At 42.0% G+C, this 21,059-nt stretch overlaps 1 protein-coding gene across 1 annotated transcript in view; it reads left to right on the top strand.

Moving 5' to 3' along the window:
* nmnat2 (nicotinamide nucleotide adenylyltransferase 2) overlaps positions 1-21,059 on the top strand; it is a 261,204-nt gene that overhangs the window by 82,359 nt on the left and 157,786 nt on the right. The window contains exon 2 of the mRNA XM_060829751.1: positions 16,231-16,319. Within this exon, the coding sequence (XP_060685734.1) occupies positions 16,231-16,319 (89 nt within the window). The remainder of the gene's footprint in view (positions 1-16,230; positions 16,320-21,059) is intronic.

Here is a 21,059-nt window from a genome sequence, read left to right as displayed (position 1 = left end):
CACTGCCCTGAGATGACTTAAGGTTTTATCAGTATAAAAGAGGTGACATCTCAGATCAGACAATGCAGTTTAGCAGTGAGGCCTTGTTTAGCACCTGTCTGTGTCTTAATCTGAAGTCAGACAAGTTCTATTTCAAAAGTAGGAATTCATCTAGTGCTATTTCAAAAGTAGGAATTTATAAAATGCCACATTGACTGACTGTCTACAAATAGTGTGCTTTTTGACCAAAATAGAACGTATCTGCAAATACAAATCTGCAAATGCAAATTCACCCCGTAGATTTATATGTGTATGTGTGTGTTTGGGGGGGAGAGAGTGTGTGTGTGTGTGTGTGTGTGTGTGCATGGGTGGGGGTGGGGGGGAGTGTGTGTGTGTGTGTGTGTGTGTGTGTGTCTGTGGGGGGGGGAGAGTGTGTGTGTGTGAGTGAGAGAGAGTAAATGTGAAGAGAGGGAGAGAGAGAGTGTGCGTGAGAGAGGGTGTGTGTGTATGAGAGAGTGTGTGTGTGTCAGAGAGTGTGTATATGTGTGTGTGAGTGTGTGTATGAGAGAGGGTCTCTGTGAGTATGTTTATGGTGGAGAGTGGGTGAGTGTGTGTGTGTGAGAGTGTATAGTGTGGTGGGGTCACCTATAGTGTGACATGAACCCAAACTCCCAGTTGAGGCCATCCTCATGGGTACCGAAATTGGCTATCAGCATCTGCTTGGCGACTCTGCGTTGTTGTGTATTCGGAAGTCTGCCTTGGAGGACGGTTGCCCGAAGATCCAAGGCTGAATGCCCTTGACAACTGAAGTGCTCCCCAACTGGAAGGAAATATCTGTGTCTGGCAATTGTTGTGCGATATCCATTCATCCATTGTTGTAGCATCTGCTTGGTCTCGCCAGTATACCATGCCTCAGGGCACCCTTGCCTGCAGCACATGAGCTGGCTGAGTCGCATGAATATCTGCCGTGTACATGTCCCCACATGCAATGGTTGTATCCGTGTCGACACTCTGACATGTCTTACAGAGGTTGCCATGACAGGGTTATATGTTGTTGTGGTCGATGTTGTTTTGAAGGTTAGGCAGTTTGCTGCAAATAATGGTCAGTTTAAGGTTTGGTGGTTGTTTGAAGGTGAAGGTGTAGGTGTAGTGAGGTGTTGATGGTCAATGATAATGTGTAGTTGGCTGCAAAGAACATGGCATTGTCTCTCCACCTTGGGAAGTACTGGATGATGAAGGATACCCTACTGGCCATATGTGATTAAATCCAGGATGGCGGGTTCCTTAGATAGCCTTCCACTCAAATAGTGGTGGGCTCCTAAATTGGGCTGTTTATGCCCATTGAAAACCCATCCGCCAAATGCCTCCCTACCTCCATCCCCTGCAAACTTCAGCCTGCGACGCTATCCCACAATAATCACCTGTGGGATGGATTTCTCCTCAATCTGGACTCCCTCAGCGGGGTGTAGTACTGATAGCAGCCACGATCTCCAGAATAGTGCTGTTGAGTACAAAGAAGCTGCCAACCTCTGCCTGGTGAAGGGCTGATGAAGAACTGAAGCCTGAAACATCCATTCTCCTGCTCCTCAGATGCTGCCTGCCCAGCTGTGCTTTTCCAGCAGTACACTCTTTGACTCTGATTTCCAGCATCTGCAGTCCTCACTTTCTCCTGGTTATCACCTCTCCATTGGAAGTTAGGGCTTGGCTTTGTGTTAGTAAAGGCCAGACCTGAGATTCTTGTTCCCGGAGCTAGGCTTATCACTATACTGCCAAATGTCTCAATGACATTGCGTGTGAAGGTCTTCCTGAAAGAAGGTTCTTGGGCGCTTGGGCGGTGGGGGGGGTGGGGGGGGTGGTGATGGTGGTGGTGGAATTCATTGACTCTGTAGCTGATGGGCAAGTCCAGAGTGCCTTCACAAGATTCTGTCATTTATCTTTTGAGTAACCATTTTTCCCATTGTAACAGCGACAGAGGAAAAATGCTTGAGAACATTGTATAAGATGTTGCCTACTCATCTAAAGACCATATGTAAGCAATAGTCTGTTGCAAGAAGCTATTGATCCATGCACTCAGTAGAGTTATTCAGGAAGGTAAATAAATGACTAGAGGAACCCAATGCAGGAAATTTAATTTACTTTTGTTGACAGAGATTTTTGACAAGGCTACACATAAATGTATTTTAAAGATAATTAAGGTGTAAATTGGGAAATTAGATAAAAACACAGAAACATAGAAGCATAGCAGACAGGAGTAGGAGAAGGCCATTAAGCCCTTTGAGCTTGTTGCATCATTCAGTGTAGCCATGACTGATCATCTAACTCAATAACCTGTTCTTGGCTTTTCTCACATATCCTTTAGTCTCTTTAGCCCCAAGTGCTATATCCAACTCCTTCTTGAAATCATACAATATTTTGGCCTCAACTGCTTTCTGTGGCAGAAAATTTCACAGGCTCACCACCATCTCACTCCTAATTGGCCTACTCCTTATCCTTAGACTGTGACCCCTGGTTCTGGACTTCTCAGCTATTAGGACCCATATTCTCATATCCACCCTGTCAGGTCCTTTTAGATTTTTGTGGGTTTCTACGAGATGCACCTCATTCTTCTGAATTCCTGTAAATATAATCCTAATTGATTCAACCTCTCCTCATTTAGCAGTATTGCCATCTCAGGAATCATTGTTTGAAACCTTCGCTGCACTCCCAGCAGGAATTCAGAAGAAAGAGGTGCATCTCATAGAAACCCACAAAAATCTAAAAGGACCTGACAGGGTGGATATGAGAATATGGTCCTAATAGCTGAGAAGTCCAGAACCAGGGGTAAGAACATCCTTCCTCAGATCAGGAGATCAAGACTGGTCACAATATTCCATGTGTCACCAAGGCTATGTCTAATTTCAGCTAGACATTCTTGTTCCTGAACTCAAATCCTCTCACTGTGAAGGCCAACATATTGTTTCCCTTCTTTAACACTTGCTGCACCTGCATATTATTGTCAGTGACTGATGTGTACAGACACCCAAGTCTTGTTGCACATTCCCCTCTCTCAATTTATAACCATTCTGATAATAATCTGCCTTCCTGTTTTTGCCTCACATTTATCCACTTTATGCTGCATCTGCCACACATTTGCCCACTTGCCCAAATGACACTGAAGAATTTACTTGTAAAGAAATAGTGTTTGCATTTACCTTCGCAGAAAAATTGCTGGAGTTCTTAATTGCTCTGTAAATAATTTCTAAGTTATTCCATGGAGTTACTCCAGATTTCCTGTCTTTATTTCGCTGGAACTGTGATGATCTTAGGATGTGCTGAAATCCAAGACTTTGACAGAGAGGTGAGAGTGAAATTGTGCTGACAAAAGCTGAAAATTATGTTATGCTGAGACTTGGGAGCAAAAGGTAAAGAAAGAGTGTGATTTATAAAAGTGGAATGAACTGACATTTATATAAAGCATCTTTCAATGACTTCAGAACATTTCAAAGCACATCACAACCCGTTAAGTAATCTGAACCATAGTCTCTGTTGTAATGTAAGAAACACAGTAGCCAATTTGTACATGAGATATTGCAACATCAGTGAGTTCATGACTATTTATTTAAGGGTATAAATGTTGGCCAGAACAACCATCTTTCTTTGTATTGGGTATGATTTCAGCCAGTGAAGACTTCCCCCATTCCCATTAAGTTCACTTGTACTAGCACTCCTGGGTATCACATGGTCAAATATTGCCTCACTATCAGGGCAATCACTCTCATCCCATCCCTGGAATTGAACACTTTTGCTCATATCTGGACCAAGGCAATATTGCGATCTGAAGCCAAACGATCCTGACTAAACCCAAACCGAACATTGATGAACAGGCTATCTCTGTCAAGGACTCCTGTCACTTTGCTGATGATTGAGAGCAGGCAGATGTTAATTGATATCTAATATTTGACTGGATTGAATTTGTTTTGCCTTTTGTGGATCTGGCGAATTTGTCACCATGTCAAGTAGATGCCAGTATTGTAATTACATTGCAATGGCTTGGTTAGAGATGCAGCTAGTTCTGCAGAATAAGTCTTCAGCATTGCAGGTAGAATATTGTATGAGTCCAGAGCTTTTGCTATATCCAGTGCAGTCAGCTGGGTCATGATTTCAAATGGAATTAATTGAATTGCTGCCAATTCAAGCTGACAGCTGTGCTCTCCTTCAAGTAGGATCATACACTTGGCATGTTTGGCCAAAGCTGGCCTTGTCATTTGCGCAGTCTTGCTGGGCTTTATCATCACTGAAGATGGAAATATTTTAAATGCACACAGCCATTCACAACTAGATGTGATAGAACTTCATAGCCTGATGTATTTATTATAGGATCACCTATCTCTGAATGTAGCATGCTCTTTAGCATGAATGTAGTCGTATATTGTAACTTTGCCATGTTAGTACCTCCTTGTTTGATTTCACAATGTTGTCTCTGGCATGCTTGTATATCCAGTTTTGAGTTGCTAGATGAGTTCTGAATCTACCTTATTTAGCACAATAATAGTGCCACATGACACAATGGAATGTATGAAGACGGGACTTTGTCTCTCCAAAGAATGTGTGGTGGTCACTTCTACAAATATTATTCAAGGCACATGCATCTTCAGTGCATAGGTTAGTAAAGATAAAACGGGTACCCCTCTCCTGTTGTTTCTTTCATCACATGCTGCAGGCTCAGGTTGACATTAATGTTCTTCATGACTTGGCCAGCTCAGTTATTAGTGATGTGCTTGAGCCTCTCTTTGTCATGGACATTGAAATCCCCCATCAAGTTTGACTCCTGTGCCTGGCCACCCTCAGTGCTACTTTAAAGTGTCATTCAATACAGAGGAATGACTAGTTAATAAATTGAGGGAACATAGTTGGTACCCATTTCTGATCAGACAGGGCTGGTACATCTGCAGTAAGACGTCGCTGATTTGGGTGACTTTCAGGGAAAGATTTGCCTTCAACCTCAGTGTATTTGGAGTGCTGTTTCTTAATGCCTTCCTCACTGCATGACATTGTGCCACCACCTCCAGCAGGCTTGTCTTGTCACTGAGACATTACATACCCAAGGATGTATTTGAAGGTGTACAGAACGGTAATTATTGTATGTTAATGGATAATTTAATTATTAGTGTTACAGTTTTTGATGTGTTGCAATAATAATTAGCACTTGGAGAAGATCGTTGTGTTAATTAATATAGTTTTTAACGACTTGGATTGGTAACAAAAAAATAAGCTGTGTTCAATTCAGTGGTCAGTTGGGAGTGAAATTTAACACTGGCAATTAGGGTCTCATGAGAAAACAGGCAGGAGCACTGTGTTTGTGAAAGTGGATTTCATTTCCTATCTGACCTTAGACCCCAGAGGTAGAAATCAATCCCCAAGAATTGCCAGATTATCAGAGACCACAGATTCTACATTGCCTCTCGGCACAACTTAGAGCGGTGACACCTACCAGTAATACAAACACTGTGGGATGTGGGTGTCACTGACTAGGTCAACTTCCATTAACCACATTGTTGTTGGGCTGGAGTCACAATAATGCCAGGTTAGGTAGGGATAGCAGATTTCCTTTCCTAAAGGACATTGATGAACCAATTATGATTTTTCTGAGGATTGATAAAAGTGTCATGGTCACTATTACTGAGACTAGCTTTCCTTTCCAGAATTATTGATCAATTGAATTTAACTTGCACCAGCTACCGTGGTGGGATTTGAACCTCTGTCCACAGAACATTAGCCTAGGCATCCTGTGAGTAACTCAGAGGGTGATCAGGCAGGATGGGTGTTAGGGAGATCTGGATCTGAATGTTTGTTTCCTCTGGCCTGTGATTTGGCATGTAATCAGAACTGAAAGGAGCTAGTGCTGGTGCTAATGTTGATACTTGGCCTGATCCCAGCAGAAATAGAAGAGAATGCTGTATAAGCTGTTCTTTTTCCATGAGAAAGGATGCCAACAGGGAAATACAGTTGAAGCTAAGGAAAGTTTAGGACAGGGGGATTGAAGATACTGTCAGGAAGTATACAATGATTTATCAAGTGGTGAGAAGGAATGTTATGAGCAAGCCACCTCTACCCTGCCCATGACTGAAGCTCTTCAAAACCTTTCTTGCCTGTCAGTTTAATAAAGAAACACTTCACGCTGTGCAATCATTTCAGTGAGCTGAGGACTTTGGTTCACTCTCAATTATGTTGAGAATCCATGATTAAAATGCAATTGAATTACCTATGATAATATTTAGAAGCCTAACCCATCAGCTGCCTACATATCCATCCAGGTGAAATTTAGAGGAGAACAGGGTGATGATAAGATCCTAACCCTTTTAATTCTCTGCATGCATGCAAATCCACCTCCCTTTCCTTGTACAAGTTCTGTCCTTTGTGTAAATGACACCTTTTTATTTTCTTGTTCGGTCATTTGGTTTTTTTCTGATTCCCTGTCTTGGGCTCCACTTAATAAATGAATGTATTTACTCCTAATTATTTTGGATGCGGTTTAAGCAGTGTTTTTTCCTTCTGTGCTGAAAATGTGTTGTTGGAAAAGCGCAGCAGGTCAGGCAGCATCCAAGGAACAGGAGATTCGACGTTTCGGGCATAAGCCCTTCTTCAGGATTGATTTCTGAAGAAGGGCTTATACCCTAAACGTCGAATCTCCTGTTCCTTGGATGCTGCTTACCTGCTGCGCTTTTCCAGCAATACATTTTCAGCTCTGATCTCCAGCATCTGCAGTCCTCACTTTCTCCTCCAAGATTTTTTCCTTCTATGCAAAACTCTCCATATTTGCCGGACCATGGGACTTGTTGATTGGAATTCTGCAAGGGGTCAGTCTTGCGTTTCTGTCTCAAATCCACATTATTGTCCCACATTCATCACTTTCCCTACTTTTCTATCATTTAAACATGGCTTAAAAGGTAGGGGTTACAGATGAAAAAATGTTAATTGATTATGGAACAGACAAATGGAAAATAAAATTTATCTTTGATATATGCTAACTATTGACTTAATATAGAAGGACATAGAAAGGGAACTGTGTGTAAAGTCTGATGTATCAAGTTCAAAAACCTGACAACGTAGGGAAACAATTAAAGTAGATTTTGATTAAAATTCTCAGAATACTATCACAATGCAGAAGTGAACATTTTCTGCTAATTAAACCAAACACTCAGAACAGCTCGCCTCGCCTCATAATGTGTTAAAATGTGAGTGACAGGGAACTCCCAAATTCCACCATTTAAAGAAAATAACATCAACTTATTTTCTAAGTCTAAAAATGAACATTAAACAAAAACTATTCACAAATCTAAGCCCCCGTCTCTTAACTGCTTACTATCTACCTCTGCAGATGCTGGAAACCAGATTCTGGATTAGTGGTGCTGGAAGAGCACAGCAGTTCAGGCAGCATCCGAGGAGCAGTAAAATCGATGTTTCAGGCAAAAGCCCTTAATCAGGAATACAGCAGAGTGTCTGAAGGGTAGAGACAGAAATGAGAGGAGGGTGGGGGTGGAGAGAAAGTACAGTAGGTGTTCAAAGTTTGTGAGAGGATTTGTAGCTCGGGTGCTCGTTGTTGTGGTTCTGTTCGCCGAGCTGGGAATTTGTGTTGCAAACGTTTCGTCCTCTGTCTAGGTGACATCCTCAGTGCTTGGGAGCCTCCTGTGAAGCACTTCTGTGATCTTTCCTTCGGCATTTGTAGTGGTTTGAATCTGCCACTTCCGGTTGTCAGTTCCAGCTGTCCGTCGCAGTGGTCGGTATATTGGGTCCAGGTCGATGTGCTTATTGATTGAATCTGTGGATGAGTGCCATGCCTCCAGGAATTGCCTGGCTGTTCTCTGTAGAGCCATGGCACTCATCCACAGATTCAGTCAATAAGCACATCGATCTGGACCCAATATACGGACCACTGCAACGGACAGCTGGAACTGACAACCGGAAGCGGCAGATTCAAACCACTACAAATGCCAGAGGAAAGATCACAGAAGCGCTTCACAGGAAGCTCCCAAGCACTGAGGATGCCACCTAGACAGGGGACGAAACGTCTGCAACACAAATTCCCAGCTCGGCGAACAGAACCACGACAGCACAGTAGGTGAGTGGGGGAGGGGATGAAGGTGATAGGTCAGGGAGCAGGGTAGAGTGGATAGGTGGAAAAGAAGACAGGCAGGTAGGACAAGTCATGGGGACAGTGCTGAGCTGGAAGTTAGGAACTGGGGTGAGGTGGGGGAAGGGGAAATGAGGAAACTGCTGAAGTCCACATTGATGCCCTTGGATTGAAGTGTTCTGAGGCGGAAGATGAGGCATTCTTCCTCCAGGCGTCAGGTGGTGAGGGAGCGGCGGTGAAGGAGGCCCAGGACCTGCATGTCCTCATCTGAGTGGGAGGGGGAGTTGAAAGGTTGGGCCACAGGGCCGTGTGGTTGATTGGTGCGGGTGTCCCGGAGATATTCCCTAAAGCGCTCTGCTAGGAGGCATCCAGTGTCCCCAGTGTAGAGGAGACCGCATTGGGAGCAACAGATACAATACTCACTCTATAACAATATGTTGTTCTAATAAGACACTTATTAAAATTACATCAACTTAATTTCAAAACTCCACAGTCTCTGTCTTCTTCTATGTCTTCACTCATCCTGGGTCATCTTTCTCTTTACTGTGAGTATGTTTCACAAAAAATGTACCTTTGGTAGAAAATGTTTTCTAGTTTCTTTGAGTGCAAGATGTTAGATGGACAATTAGCTCTCCAGAACTTGCTCCATGGCAGTTGCTCTCTGACCAGTTTTCTAAATGTCCACATTCTTATATACCCCAAAATTGAATTGTCTTGTTAGTTTGATGTTGGCAAAACAATAAATTCAAACTCAATTAGGTTTTAGTATCCTGGGGCATAATTTAAACTGACTGGTTAAATTTGAATTGTTGTCAAGACAGCAACCAAACTCAGGTATCCATTTCACAGCCAAATGTTACATATTCTCAATTTTCCAGCACATCCTGGGTGTACCATCTAGTCATATGCATAGGTGATTGTAATCACTCAGTTCAGAACATCATTCTCTCTCTTAAAGGTACAGTACATGCCTTCAACTTCATGACAATATACTTTACTGATAACCTTATACTGATGCAAAGTTAGTCCCTTTAATGTTGTCTAGCTGTGTTATATCTTTAGCTGAGTGCAAAGCTGTATCACACTTGTTTGATAACATTTTAAATCTTTAAAGAATACAGGTAATGTGCACTCCTAATGAGAATGATTCTTTCAGAGAGTTGAATTGATGGGTTGTTTTCTGATGACTGGTTGGACAGTCTCTTTTAGCAGAGTTAGAAGGGCAGGCAGAGAGATGGCATGATTCTATAGAGGCCTTGGTGACCCTAGGGGAAGATCCCAAAAGAGACTGGGATCATCCAATCAGAGATGTCAGTGCAAGGAGGCTGTACCCAAGGCTCTGGCAGCAATGGCACAAGACATCTGAGTGATGAAGGCCAGCAAATGCATTTATGTATATCTCCACCAGTCTCTCACCCAGGTCAATGCCTCCTCCATCCCCAACACATACATTCCCACCTCCTTTCCCAACCCCATAATTCCAGATATCAACCTCATGCATCTACCAACTCTGCCAGCCCAAACCCACTACTGGCTTCCTTTATAAACCTCTATCAATTCAGCTACAATGTGTGTATCCCCCCCCCCCCCCCACCCCCAATTCAGTGCTACACCGTAAGTGATCTGTTTCCTTGGCAGAGAATGTAGAACTCAATAGGAAGGAGCAAAGCAGAGCTGGTGGGTGGCAAGGGCACCAACATCTCCAGGGTGCAGAGAAGCTGTGTCTCCACATTGTGAGGCCAGTTGCAGGACCCTGCCACATCTGTTACCACTGAGCACAAGGAGGGTGATGATATGTTCTTCTGTTATGCCCCTTCTTCCCAGCTCACCATCATCTTGACATCTGGTACGATGAGCAAGCTGCTGATGATGTCACCATAGACCTCTTGTATAAACCCATCCTGCCCTTCACCCCACTCTCCCCCTTTTGCTACAGTCACAATCCACTGAGAAAGAGGAGTGAGAGCTCCAGCAAGTGCTGATACAGGAGCAGCGTCATTTGATCTGATGCCTACTTGCCTTACTGTCCCTGTGCATACTTTCAAGGCTAGATGAGAGCTTGGATCAGCTGTGGTTATCCAGCAGCCACGAATGGACTGCAGTCAGGACAGATTGTGTACCAGCGTCACCACACAATGAGATGGTATCTGAGTAGAGCTGCAGGGAGCTCAGATGAGAATATCACTGGGGACGTGTACAGATGAGCATGGAATGGATAGTCACAGGAGGTATATACAGTGTGCTGTCGGTATATTTGTAAATGGTATTTGTGGAGGCTACATATAAAGAGTGATAGTCAAGCGGAGAGCTGGATGGGTTGATGGAGGGTATTCCGGAGTTTAGGGCCTTTAAAACTGAAGGCTCAGTTCTAATAGTGAAATGATTACTGTATGGCTGCTAAAGAAACCAGTACTCGCAGATTTCTCAATGGGGTGTGGAGTAGGAGAAGAGTACAAAGATAGTAATGGGTGAGGCCATGATGGGATTTGGAAACAAGGATGGGAATTTCAAATTCAAAGTGTTGCCTGATAAACACCAGCTTAGATTAGAGATGGTGAACAGGACTTATTGTGAGTTTGGACATCGAATACTTCTGAAGTACTCAATTTTATGCAGTGGAGGCTAGACAGGAGTGTATTAGAATAGCCAAATTTAGATACCTTCCTGATAGATGTTTATCCTGGACGTATTGCAAAACTTTGTACATTTACTAGATCAATAGTATTTATAACTTATTTCTGCTACCTCCTTCCAAAAGATTCAACTCATTTAGTTGCAGTTTAACATTTTTGTTTATGGTTGCAGGACTCTAGTACATTCTTATGTAATTGGTTTTAATGTTTACATTGGAGTCAGTTCAAGGTATTTCCTGATATTCATTTGAAGGATGCTGCATACTTCCGTTGTATGACCCGATTATTGGTTTGACCCTATGCCAGTTGATTATCATAGTGCAGCGATTCTCCATTCAAAATATAAAAATCTGATTGGGTCTGGTCGCAAATACAATCTCCAAAGCTAACTCAGCTAAACAAATTACAAATCGCTTTCTTTGTCAATGGTCAAATTATAGAATGACACAGACAGACTTTGACTTGTCAATGCATGTAAACAATCTTTACATATTTAACCCGTGTACTTGCAAGTAAAGTCTATTGCATATAGTGCGTTCTGTGGTTCATTGTAAGTTACATGTACATCTATGATTAGCTTGAGACTTAGAGTAGAAATAAGTGAGACATAAGTATAGGAAGCTCTCCTAATTTGTTTTAATAAAATCTCCAGCAGATGAATTCGGAACAGTAGACCATTTGTTGCTCAAGCCTGTCCATCATTCAGGAAGATTATGGCTGATCCTATAGGAATCTCAAATCTGCATGCTCACCTATACTTGATACTCTTCTGTCAACTTGCTTAAGAATCTATCCACTTCTCCCTTAAAAATATTCAATACTCTGCTTCCACCACCTATTACCAACAGACTTCCAAGAATTCATGACCCTGTAAGAGAAAAAAAACTTGTTTCATCTCTGTTTTGATTGGACGACCATTTAATAGTGTTTCTTAGTTCTGGATTTTCCCAAAGGAGGAAACATCCTCTCCATGTCTGCACTGTCAAACTCCATCAGGATTAGATTAGATTCCCTACAGCATGGAAACAGGCCCTTCGGCCCAACAAATGCATACCAACCATCCAAAGAGTAACCCATCCAGACCCATTTCCCTCTGACTGATGCACCTAACACTATGGGCAATTTAGCATGGCCAATCCACTTGACCTGCACATCTTTTGAATTGTGGGAGGAAATCCACACCGACATGGGGAGAATGTGCAAACTCCACACAGACAGTCGCCCGAGGTTGAAATTGAACCGAGATCCCTGGTGCTGTGAGGCAGCAGTGCTAACCACTGAGCCACCATGCCACCCATTTTCTTATATGTTTCAAGCAAAATTATTTCTTAATCTTCTAATCTTCAGTAGATTCATGTCTAGACTGTCTAATTTTTATTCGTTAGATAACCCTCTCAATCCAAGTATTATTCTGGTCACCTTCTCTGAACTGCTTTCAATATATTTACATCCTTGCTTAAATAAAATGATCAGTTGTGCTTTCTATAACTGAAGCACAAACTCCTTATTTTTATATGGAATTCCTCTCACAATAAATGGTGACATTGTATTAGCTTTCCTAATTACTTGCTGTACCTGCATTCACAACATTTGTAATTCATTCCTGCGGACACCCAGATCACTCTACACCTCAGAGCGTGGCAATCTCTCATTGATTAGAAAATATGCTTACTTCTATTCTTCCACCAAAGTGGACAATTCCATATTTTCTCCATTTGCTACATCTTCGCCCGGTCTCTTAGTGTATCTATATCTTTATGGTGCCTCCTTATGTCCTCTTGACAACTTATTTTCCTACGTACCTTAGTGTCATCAGCAAATCTTACAATCTTCTAATCCATTTACATAAGTTGTAAACAGTTGAAGTCCTTGCACTAATCCCTGTGACACGCTACTCATTACGTTTTACTGGTCAAGACCAATTTATGCCGAGTCCTTGCTCCTGTTAATCAGCCAATCCTCTCTCCATGCCAAAAATAAAACCAAGAATTGTAGATGCAGGAGATCAGAAGCAAACAAATTCAGAAATTGCTGATGAAAGTCAGCAGGTTTGACTGCAACTGTGGAGAGAAAGCAGAGTTAATGTTTCAAGCCAGTGACCTTTCTTCAGAACTGAACTGAACTGAACTTCGGAACATTTCTGAACTTTTCAGATGTATACAATTTAGCAAACTTGCCTATTTTTATATTCCATTTCCTTCAAAAAAAAAGCTGCAGATTTTAGTCTGATCAAGTCCAGTTGCCATAGACCAATGGGCTGCTCTCTCTTTAGAGGGAGATGAGTGGTGGTGGTTTAACCTGGAGTCACCATGTCTCAGGGAAGGGAGAGGTTGTGAAGGAGAGTTCTTCATGGTAACCTCAGCTAATGATGGGAATTGAACCCAAACTGTTGCCATCACCTTGCTTTGTAAGCCAACTGTCAAACCACTGAGCTAAACCAACTCTCTTTGATTTAATGTTAACCACAAACTATGTAACTTTGGTTCAAAATAAAAACAGATTTTTTTTTTCCATTCAGTTCTGTTTTTATGAAGTATGAAGACACAGCAGGAAATATAAAAATATTCTTGCTTCTTTATGGCTGTATATTCATAAAGGACAGGGATTTAAAGGGAGATTTATAGCTTTATATGTTTTTTTTATAGGAAGCCGTCTCGGTTCCTCAGAAAAAAAAGTCCATTTTATATCCTTATTCACTAATTGTTAAAAAGACCACCTGCACTCCTCGAGAACAAAGCCCACTGTGGGACTGCAGAACCATAAATCATCCATGTAATACAAGTACTTCATCAAAACCAAGTTAGATTACTTACAATGTGGAAACAGGTCCTTTGGCCCAACAAGTCCACACCGACCCACCCCCCTACATTTAACACTACGGGCAATTTAGCATGGCCAATTCACCTAACCTGCACATTTTTGGACTGTGGGAGGAAATCGGAGCACCCGGAGGGTACCCATGCAGACAATGTGCAAACTCCACACAGTCAGTCGCCTGAGTCGGGAATTGAACCCGAGTCTCTGGTGCTGTGAGGCAGCAGTGCTAACCACTGTGCCACCATGCTGCCCACAATTAGGATATTTATTTGTAAATAACTATTTGAACATATGACTTTAAAGAGCGAGCTAAATTTTGTCATTTTTAAAAATGTTGAATGTATTGATAGTCAAAATTACTTTATATTTCATTTGGATCAGAAATTCACAACATACCATTGTCAGAGAATTGCTCTGTAAATTGATGTTTGCCCATTATATTTTAAAAAAAGATCAATTTGCAAGGAGCGAAAGGATAGTGTTAATGGATGATTTTGGATTTTGGGTGAACTCTGAAGCGTGTTAATGAATTGTTTGTTGAAAGAGAAAAGATTGAAAAAGAAACATAACTAAGATTTTTGAATTATGAGGGTAGTTGTTAGTGAATACAAAGACTTTGCCTCAAGATATCAGGAGGAAAGTAATCAAGTTAAGTAAGTTTAGTAATTAAAAAGCTTTGGTATTTGTACGATGCAATGAACCAGATGCTCAATTTTCATTCTGGGTCTGGAAGAGAGATTTTATAGATCCCAAAACAGGCATAGGGATACTGAAGTGTGATTAATCTACTGCCTTTGCATTTGATGCAGACAAGGTGTCAGCATTGTGTTCCCTGTTCAACTGTGTGGTTGCTATATGCCAGCCAGCACTATGCACTTGTCAGTGGTTGCACCCCTCAGCTGGGGACACCAGTTTCTGCAAGTAAGCCTGTTTCAAGCCCATTCCACACAATGGGAGAAGCACTCTGCCGAGAATAGTTTTTGTAACATTGCGCAGGGAGCAGAGTGAATTATGGTGCATCAGGGAGGAGAGCATGCTCCAATGTTTGTTGAGGCTGTACTGGACACCGCGACAAAGAAGTGGAGAGGATAACAGATGTGATCTATCCATATGGGGGGAGGGGGTTGCAGAAGGCCCTGCAATCAAATTTGTCAAAGCCAATGGGAGCAGATAGCTGAGGAGGTGGATACCATCAGTCTTACCCTGAGGAACTGAATGCAGTACGACAATGAATTCAATGACCTCACGCCAGTAGAAGTTTTTCAGAGGTGTACGGGCCCTTGCTGTGTTAAGAGCTGAGGATTGGAAGGAAATTTACTGCACAATAGGAAGTCTGACACACAAACTGTGTGAGCAGTTTTATGAAGTTGGCAACATTAAGCCGCAGTGGTTGGGTCTCTGCAAGCAGAAGGTTTGCAGTGCAGTTCCTTTGTGGAAGCTGTTGTCCCTGATGTCTAATTCTTGTTGTAATGACAGGCAGTGCCCTCCTACTGACAATGCCAATATGGCACCACTGCCAGTCCTGCCAATGTTGCTCAGCTGCATCCACATTACAAGCCCTACCCACTGGTTGCACTGTCTGAGCCTGTAACCTGGCAACGGTCATCCACAAAGCCTTTTCCTATCCACAAAGTGTGAACGTGCAATTATTGGGCCCTTGGTCCATGGAGGCACCTGTACTCCTCGTGAAGTCATGTTCTTACTCTGCAGATTGCTCTCTAACAAGAGAAAATGAAATGTTTTCAGTTCTCTTGGAATACAGATCCTCAGTGACCCAAGTTATGCAACAGTAAAGGGCAAGTTGTAGATATCACAGCTACTGCCTGCACCATCATGGAAGGACCCTATTTGATGCTGTCCCATTCAGTGTTGAAAGAGCAAAGCCCTCCTGAACCACAAGCTGATGTAGTCCAACCTGAGAGCAGCTTGCATGGCCACACCCTCCTGCACAGTCGCACATGTTTACAAGGAGTGGTGCAGCAGGTGATGATGGTGAATCTGCTGTCATTAGGACTTCTGCAAATACCACTTGCTTGGAAGTGGGTGCAGTGGCATGTACTTCCCCTTGGACTATTCTATGATACAGAGAGTGAACAGAGGTGACACACAGTGCAACCTGCTGCAGCAAGAAGGAGGAAGAGATGAATGGGTCTCAATAAGTGGAGGCCATATTCACCCAGACAGTTAAGGGAGCCAATCTTATACCTGAAGCTGAGTGAAGAACAGTGTGTAAGACATCTGCATTACACTGAGGAGGTCTTTGCTGAAATCTACAATCTGCTAGAACCACACTACACTTCAGAGCGAGGTTCCTTCAAGCTTACCTGTTTGCCCAGACCTTTAGCAGCCCAATGAAAAACTTTAGTTGATAACACTCCTGCGAAGCATTTTGAGATGTTGAAGAAAATACATAAGTGCCTGGAGTTATTGAAGGAAATATTTGTTAAAATGCAAAATCTCCATGCAGCAGAAGCCAGTTTTAAAAAGTTTCTTTGGGCTTTCTATAATGGGCTCTAAAAAATCTGAATTTCTTTCCAAACTCCTAAGATTTGCCCAAATATGTTTAGATGAAACCTTTAAAGCTTGTCATTGTATCTAGATGCAGTTGACTAATGAATTGAAATGTGAAGATTGGGTCAGACATATAGCTCTGTATCTTGTAAATTCAACTTTCCCTGTTTCTGCTTTCAGAAAGAGCCCGTGATTATCTGCACAAGACAGGACGGTACATCGTGATTGGCGGAATTATCTCACCAGTTCATGACTCCTATGGGAAACCGGTAAAATTGAACTTAATAATTGTTGTATTTTGAATCTTTGAAACATCAAAGATCAGTTTTCCCTTTCAAAGTAGATGAAGCAATGAATATCACAAATAAATGTGGGATGCTATGGTACATTTTGCTAGAATGAATACTTGGATAGTGTAGGTTTAGGGGAATAGATGCATAAAGGCATCTTGGAATATAAATACATCAGTCACTAAACATTGTGGCACAGCTTAGTAAGGCCATAGAGAAGCAAACTAAACACTAGGGAATTCAGAAGAGACACCTTTACTCAAAGAATGGTAAGAATATAGAACTCACTGTCATGGGAACAGTCGAAGTGAATACTAAAAATGCATTTAAGGGACAGCTAGATAATTGTTTAAGTGGGAATGGAATAGTTGGCTATGATGGTAGATTTAAATTGCAGGAGATGAGAAAATGCTCGTGTGAAGGAAAAATACCAGAATGTACATGTTTGGCTGAATAATCTATTTTTGTTCTGTATATCCTGTATAAAGAATTGCAAAATTGGTTCAAACTATAAAGCCACTAACATTTCCATTACCTACAAACTGCTATGTGTCTCACAAAAGAAGTGAAAGATTTCTTTCTGTGTTAAATGAAGTAGAAATCAATGTGGGTTATGAATCAGTATTTCTCCTTGCCCTGAAATAACATTTATTTAAGTTTCACGATGCCATTCTATCAGATAGCCAGGTGACCCATCTCCAGGCTGACATATCTGTTAATTCAGATGCTTGGTGATTCATAACACTGGCACAGGCTTTGCAGTTGCGTTACTGGTGAAATTGTCATGTTTGCCGTCATTGCAGTCATGAAACAGATTGTAATTTCCGATAAGCACAGTGAACTGTGTAAAGCCAGATGTTGCAGCCACTAGTTCTGTGTTTCGCCGCAGTGTGTGCTGTTGAGGATGCTGAAGATAAATACCTTAAAATCACTTGGATAGATGTAAATTTCCTCAATTGCACAGTAAAAACATGAAGCCTTGTTGTCTGCGGTATTACTGGCTTTTCAAACAGTGTGCCAAGTTTGTAACTACGTGATGAGGAATATGCATGTGGAATGCAAAATTTCTTCATTTTGATTTTTGATTTTTGAAAGTCCATAGACGTTTTACTTTTTGTCTGTAGTAGCTTTATGATAATACAATTTCTACCTTAAGCCACTTATATCCAGGCCTTTATGTTGCTCTCTGCAAACCGATTAAGCAGTGAAAATTAATCAGTGCATTCTACTTACTGCTTTGCTGTCTGCACAAATTATTAAATATGATTATTCTGCCCTGCTTGGTGAAATAAGAATGAGCTATTTAGCCCTTTTGAGCCCGTCCCATCATTCTCTCGGTTCATGGTTGATCTGAGCCACAGCTTGTTTTCACTGCTTCTCCCTTAGCACCCTCAGCGAACAGATTCTGTTGATTCTGTATATTCACTGTGTTTAATTTTCCCTCTCTATTTACTGTGGAGAAATTGCTTCCTAACGTTATTCCTGGATGGCTTAGCTGTAACGTTAAAAGTTATTATTCCTTTTCTTTCCTGGAAAACCTTGGCTCTTGGATTATGATTCCAGTGATATAACCACTTTTCCACAGTGGCCCTTGGATTATGATTCCAATGATATAACCACTTTTCTACAGTGGTCCTTGGATTATGATTCCAGTGATATTACCACTTTTCCCAGCTCCTGAGAAGTCCTGTAATATATCTTCAAGTGAACAGAACCTACAATTAGTTCATCAGTCCCAGAGACTGACGAGTTTGTGTTTAGCTAATGCAGGAGCAGAATCATCTGTCACTCTAGTAGCGTCAGTGTCCAGGATTGGGACCATAATCAGTCCTCAAATTCAAAGTCCAGGACCAGATCAGTGCGTGCCTGTCAGTGGGGAGGGGAGATGGGGTAGGGAGTGGTGGTGGTAGAGGGGTGGAGGTCATGATGAAGAGGCTGGAGGGAAAGCAGTGCCCTCAGAGGGGCAAACATTGAGGATTGTGACTGATGTTAAAAGAGGACCATAAACGAAGAAACCCCATCCCTTCCCATTCAGGCCCCAGGCAGGATGGACTTCTCCTCCTGCCACTGAGGCAGTGAGCAGGCTCGGCATCAGTATTCATCTCCAGGTAGCCAAACAAGCTATTCCAGGAGATTGGAATGTAGCTGCTTGTTTGTTTGGAAGTATACATGCTTTGCAGAGACATCATTATGTAGCTTGTTATCAGACTTTTAGAGGTAAGAGCAGAAGTATGGGATTTGATTTATTTAGGATATCTGTTGGACGTGGACGAGTTGGACCAAAGGGCCTGTTTCTGTGCTGCACATCTCTATGACTCTAAGTAGGCCATTCAGTCCTTCAAGTCTGTTGCCTTTCAATGTGATCATGGCTGATCAGTAGCAAGGGGAGCAGAGGAAGTGGGGGAGAGCTGTCCTCTCCTCTGTGATTGTTTGCTCAGTGACACCTTTAATGCAGGTCATTGACATTGAGTGCATAAGGCCTGCACTGTCAATGATTGTTCTACAGTGTCAATGCTCAGAGCCATTTTTAAAATAGGTTCCTGGAGGCAGCTTAGATGGAAAAGATATTGGATTTTATTTTTCAATCAAAGGATTTTGATACAGCCACACAGAGTCTCGATGCCAGCCTGTTTTTTAGTGGGAAGATTGCCACCAAGAAACCCTGTATGTCAGCCATCTTGGTGTAAAAGGTGACTGTCTGAAACCAACAACTGTGCTAGAATGCCCATTTGGTGGATAACACTCGAATGTCCAGAATGTCCTGTACTTTCTTATCATAGCTCTACATGCCTGTCTGATTTGAGAAAGACTACATCCTCTTTCTACTTGACAACATTATTGATATAATGTAGACACCTCCACCATGTGCTAATTCCAAGATGATAGAGCCACTGAAGATGCAGTGACTGGTAAATGCCAATGCTTATAAACTGAGGTAAAAACACAAATTGGGGTCAGGAAAGATGTTTGATATTTTATACACTGATTACTAAGCTATGGCAATTAATAATTAGTGGCTTTTCACTAGGGCTTGCAGTCTGTTGTTTGAATATGCAGTAGCATAAGGTACACTGGAAAAAGCACTTGGTTAAAATGTTTGTGCTGTGTGCTCAAACACGTATTTATTTTACAGGTAATTTATGCTGAAAAACCCGTGAGATATTGAGCTGCCATTTTTCTGTGGTCATTGAAAACTACCACTTTAAATATAGTAACATAGAATTAGGAGCAGGAATAGGCCATTCGACCCATTGAGCCTGCTCCGCTATTCAACGTCATCAGGGCTGACCACCTAGCTCAATAGCCTGATCCCACACACCTCCTATATCCCTTGATCCCTTTCGCCACAAGAGCTATATCTACCTCCTTCTTCAAAACACAAAATGTTTTGGCCTCAACCACTTTCTATGAAAGTGAATTCCACAGGCTCACCACTTTCTGGGTGAAGAAACTCCCATCACAGTCTAAAATGTTTAACCCTTAGCATTAAATGATGGTCTCTGATTCTGGACCACCCCACCATTGGGAACATCCTTCCTGCATCTAACCTATCTAGTCATAGTCATAGAAATGTACAGCACGGAAACAGACCCTTCAGTCCAACTCGTCTATGCCAAACAGCTATTTTAAATTAATCTAATCCCATTTGCCAGTATTTGGCCCGTATCCTTCTAAACTCTTCCTATTCATATACCATCCAGATGCCTTTTAAATGTTAAAACCTCCTCTGGCAGCTCATTCCATATACACACCATTCTCTGCATGAAAAATTTGCCCCCAGGTCCCTTTTAAATCTTTCCCTTCTCACCTTAAACCTATGCCTTCTAGCTTTGGACTCTCCTACCCTGGGGAAAAGACCTTGTCTATTCATCCTAATTGTTCTGTGAGAGCCCCTCTCATTCTTCGAAACCCCAGTGAAGATGAAAGTTAAATAAGCAAATCAATGTTTCTGTAGATAACCAGAGTCTGAATTCAGGGCTGCAGCGTTTTTGTTTCATTCCTGGCAGCACACCAGTAAAAACACATTCCTAACTCATTCCAAATTGACAACGATTAGCTGCATTTGAGAGTTGTTATCTGTTCAGCTCACTGTAACCTAATTTGATTTACAAAGAAGTGAAGTTCCACTGGAATATTCTCTTTGTTGGACTGAATTCTGGGTAACCATTTTGTTGGTGAAGTTGGTGAACAGGGACACTGCTCACATAGAAGGGCGTGCAGGAGTTTGCTGTCAGTGGGAAATTATCTTGCGATGCAGTTGGTGGCAGAAATTCCAAAGTGTCCTGTCCACTGACATCAGAAAGGTCATAAGGCTCAGGAAGAAACTTGTTAAATTAATTGTAGACCTTTCTGACAGCAATTAAGTCTTTAATTAATTTAATCTAATCTAGTTTAATTTAATCAAATTGCACAAGTCTTCTGTGAGTACAAAACCAGTAAAACCCAGTGGTTTAAAAGTGGCTCTCCTTACCTGTGCTGAATTCTGCAGGTGGCATCCATTGGAATGCAGATCTGTGAGGAAAGTGTATTCATGGCTGAAAATGTGTTGCTGGTCAAAGCACAGCAGGTTAGGCAGCATCTCAGGAATAGGGAATTCGACGTTTCGAGCATAAGCCCTTCATCAGGAATGAGAGAGAGTAGCCAAGCAGGCTAAGATAAAAGGTAGGGAGGAGGGACTTGGGGGAGGGGCGATGGAGGTGGGATAGGTGGAAGGAGGTC

Source organism: Hemiscyllium ocellatum, chromosome 9, assembly GCF_020745735.1.
Source record: "Hemiscyllium ocellatum isolate sHemOce1 chromosome 9, sHemOce1.pat.X.cur, whole genome shotgun sequence".
Taxonomy (NCBI): Eukaryota; Metazoa; Chordata; class Chondrichthyes; order Orectolobiformes; family Hemiscylliidae; genus Hemiscyllium; species Hemiscyllium ocellatum.
Note: the sequence above shows the minus strand (reverse complement) of the source record. Positions and strands in the feature narration are given on the sequence as shown.